Source organism: Cyprinodon variegatus, unplaced genomic scaffold (assembly GCF_000732505.1).
Source record: "Cyprinodon variegatus isolate N-32 unplaced genomic scaffold, C_variegatus-1.0 Scaffold1674, whole genome shotgun sequence".
Taxonomy (NCBI): domain Eukaryota; kingdom Metazoa; phylum Chordata; class Actinopteri; order Cyprinodontiformes; family Cyprinodontidae; genus Cyprinodon; species Cyprinodon variegatus.
In genome coordinates, this window is record NW_015152127.1 from 104256 (window position 1) to 108085 (window position 3830).

General features: G+C 39.7%; 1 protein-coding gene across 1 annotated transcript; it reads left to right on the forward strand.

Moving 5' to 3' along the window:
* The first annotated feature begins 535 nt into the window (after window positions 1-535).
* On the forward strand, window positions 536-2613 carry bsx (brain specific homeobox). The gene is made up of 3 exons (XM_015404239.1): window positions 536-813; window positions 1339-1529; window positions 2291-2613. The coding sequence occupies exons 1-3, from the start codon at window positions 573-575 to the stop codon at window positions 2543-2545; spliced, it is 687 nt and encodes a 228-aa protein (XP_015259725.1). The 5' UTR covers window positions 536-572; the 3' UTR covers window positions 2546-2613.
* The last annotated feature ends 1217 nt before the right edge of the window (window positions 2614-3830 follow it).

Here is a 3830-nt window from a genome sequence, read left to right on the forward strand (position 1 = left end):
TCTGAGGGCCCTGGTCCTCCTGTTAGGGGCCCTAGTCCTCCTCTGAGGGCCCTGGTCCTCCTGTCAGGGCCCTGGTCCTCTTCTGAGTGGCCTGGTCCTCCTCTGAGGGCCCCTGGTCCTCCTCTGAGGGGCTCTGGTCCTCCTGTTAGGGGTTTCAGGGAACAGGGTGGGGACATTTTAGAAAGGCTGTTTGTCCAGAAGCTTGAGCTCCTCTGGCAGCTGGAGGACATTGTGGTTCATGGAGTACCAGAGTTGTGAGCTGGAAGGCCTGGGGGCCCTGGGGGCCCTGGGGGGCCCGGGGCCAGTCAGGCTCCTGCGGCCTGAGGCTGTGTGTGTCCACAGGTGCGCTGCTTGCTCTAAATCTCGTTTCCTTCTCATGGCTTTGAATCCGTCTGAACCAATCAGAGCGCAGGGCCTGTCCTTCACGCGGCCCTCTCAGCCATCCTGCATTCTGATTGGCTGCCGGACCAATCCACCCCCCCACCCCCTTACCTTCAGCCCGGTGATGCCCGGCGGCACCACAGCTTTCATCTACCAGGGGACAGAGGGAGAAGCAGGAAAACTGCATCACCATGAGTGGGAACTATGCGTCCGCGGCGCCCACGCAGAGGTCCACGTCGTTTTTCATTGAGGACATCCTGCTGCATAAACCCAAGCCGCTGAGAGAGGTGATGCCCGCGCCTTTCTGCGGCTCCCTGGCTTCCAGGATGCCCCTCCTGGAGTATGGATACCCTCTGATCCCCACCCCGATCCTGGCTCCGCACCCGCATGCTCTGCACAAGCCGGAGCATCACCAGTACTTTTTCACACCTGGTGAGCACTGCAGGGGGGGGAGTAAAAGAAATCTTTTTATTTTTATTTTCACATAAAATGTTTTTACTGCAGAGATTCTGGTTAAATTTTAAATATCAATGTGCTTTAAAATTATTAGATAGAAATGAAAGGAATTATTTTTAGATGTGATTTTATTCAGTTTGCGCTTCATCCTAAAAACATCCTAAAAACTAAAAACATCCTAAAAACTAAAATTATCCTAAAAACTAAAATTATCCTAAAAACTAAAATTATCCTAAAAACTAAAATTATGATGAAAACTAAAATTATCCTAAAAACTAAAAAAAATCCCATTCCTTTGATCTTCTGACCAGAAGTTGATACATTTTTTAGAGTTTTTCTCTGATTATTTGTTTTATTCTCAGAAACTTGAAGCAGTTCCAGTTTTTCCTCAGAAAGGATCTTTTCTTTTTTTCTTTCTTTTTTTTAATAACTTCTATGTTTGTTGTTCTATGTTTCCTTCACTGGGGTCCGTGCTTCTCTCTACCCTCCATGGGTCCAAAGGGATGCAGATGCCGGCGCTCTTCCAGCATCACGCGGAGCTGCCGGGGAAACACTGCCGGCGGCGGAAGGCCCGGACCGTCTTCTCCGACTCTCAGCTGTCCGGCCTGGAGAAGCGCTTCGAGATCCAGCGGTACCTTTCCACGCCGGAGAGAGTGGAGCTGGCCACGGCGCTCAGCCTCTCCGAGACACAGGTGGGGGGCACGCGGCAGGACAGGCAGAGGCGCGCGCCCAGAGAGAGCGCATTTAAAGCTGCTTTATCTGTATTATTATTTAGCTGTATTATTATTTATGTGTATTATTATTTAGCTGTAATATTATTTATGTGTATTATTATTTAGCTGTAATATTATTTAGTTGTATCATTAATTATCTGTATTAATATTTATCTGTATTATTATTTATCTGTATTATATCTGGAGTCTCAAACTAAAACCTGAATAAACTAAAACAGCAGGTTGGCCAGTTTCTGATCCAACTTGAGGTTTTATATATTTTTCCTAATTTTTTATTCGATTAGAGAGAAACGATCAATTCTCAGATAAAATTTTCTATTTAGACAATAAAATCTATTTAGTCATTTTACAAAATGGAAGGTTTATTTTATCTGACCTCGATGTTTTTTAGCTGATCGACAAAAGCGAAAATATTGCTGAGGAAAACAGAAATAAATGAAAATCATTTAAGCGCTAAAATCTCTGAGATCAATAAAAAGGACGCAAAAATACACATTATATAATTTAATAAAATAACATTATGTGATATAATGATATGTTGTAATAATAGGATATAATATAATAACAAGTTAATGAAGAGAGGGGTATATTTATGGAGCTGCTGGAATCTTTTTGTTTTATTTTTATTGTCTTAGTTTCCTATTATGTTGTTATTTTTTGGGTAGTTTTTATTGTTTTGGGATCCGGGCAGACTTCATCTCTGTCCGCCTCGTTCTCAGGTGAAAACCTGGTTCCAGAATCGGCGCATGAAGCACAAGAAGCAGCTGCGGAAGGCGCAGGATGAGCGGAAAACTCCCGCAGAGATGGAGCGCTGCGCAGACAACTCCAGCGGGGAGAGCGAGCTGAACGACAAGAGCGCAGAGGAGCAGAGGAGGCCCGGCCTGGAGGAGGACTCCTTCCTCCTGGAGGACAACGACGATGACGACGAGGTGGACATCGAGGACGACATTTGCTCCTCAGACCATCTACTATAGGAGCAGCTGTGGAAGATTCCTCCTGCCGAGGCAGTGTGAGATTATTATGGTTACTATTATTATTATTATTATTATTATTATTATTATTATTATTATTGTTGTTATTTTTAATAATATTATTATTATTATTATTATTATTATTATTATTATTATTATTGTTGTTATTTTTATTACTATTACTATTATTATTATTAATATAATTGTTATTCTCTAAAGCTGTTAAATTGCTGTTATTTTTTTGTATTTGTGTATATTTCTGTAAATAGCTCTTTGTAATATAAACGCAGTGTTTTTCCGCTCCTCTACATTTGCACTTTCATCCCAGACAAAAAAACAAACAGAATAAATCTTTAATTGCTCATTTATTTTCTCATGTTTGAATGTAATTTACAGTTTATTCACTTTGTTGGAAAATGTCTGTAAATCTATTGAGACCTTTTTGTTTTTTACTGGGAAATGTCTCTTTGATATCAATAATTCTGTTATTAATCCTTCTGATTCCATCCGTTTGATGTTTCATTTTTAAACATTTTATAGCCTGTTAAAATGTTCCTGTTTATAAACGGAAACCATCGGTGGACTGATGTGTTTCCAAAGCGGGTTTTGTGGGCGGAGCCTCTTCACTTCAATGATCGGCTCATGTTGATTTATTAGATTTTATAGATTTGTTGTCTTTATGATCAAAAACCAGTTTCCAGATGGAATCAGATGATTTTAAAAAATAAGAACCGTTTTAACTTTTTACCTCCTAAATATATAAAATGAATCTGAATGGATCCATTCTCTGGAAATTGGATTTTCTTACCCTGTAAAAATGTGTTGGTTATTTTTGGCTGCAGGGAAGGAATTAAACTTTAAAAGGTTCCAGAAAAGATTTTTATTTGAAACCATTTTCCCTCCTTGATGATTTCAGAGGAATAAAAGCAGATCTTTCTAAAGCTTCACTGGCATTTATTGGTTCTTAGAAAAGTCAAAACCTTTTATTTTATTTTTTCATGATATGAATGTTTGTAATTCACACTAATTCTGCTAAGAACATATTTTAGTTTAATGGACGTTTAACTCCTAATTAAATATTAACACATTTCTAACATCAGAAATAATTCACTAATACTAAATATTTTAAATGGGAATAAACTGATTTAGATAAAAACAAAAGATTTAGTTTGACTCCAGTGGCTCCAATTAATCTGACAGGAAATACAATCAATTTAACCAGCAGCATCCCATCAGCTTCACCCAGTGTTCCCATCAATGCATCAGTTTCACCCAGTGTTCCCATCAA

What these genes read in the sequence shown, in the direction of transcription:
- bsx (XM_015404239.1), top strand. Translation starts at nt 573, where the DNA reads ATGAGTGGGAACTATGCGTCCGCGGCGCCCACGCAGAGGTCCACGTCG. An exon ending in CCAGTACTTTTTCACACCTG is followed by an intron (nt 814 to 1,338) that starts GTGAGCACTGCA and finishes ATGGGTCCAAAG; the next exon opens with GGATGCAGATGCCGGCGCTC. An exon ending in TCAGCCTCTCCGAGACACAG is followed by an intron (nt 1,530 to 2,290) that starts GTGGGGGGCACG and finishes CCTCGTTCTCAG; the next exon opens with GTGAAAACCTGGTTCCAGAA.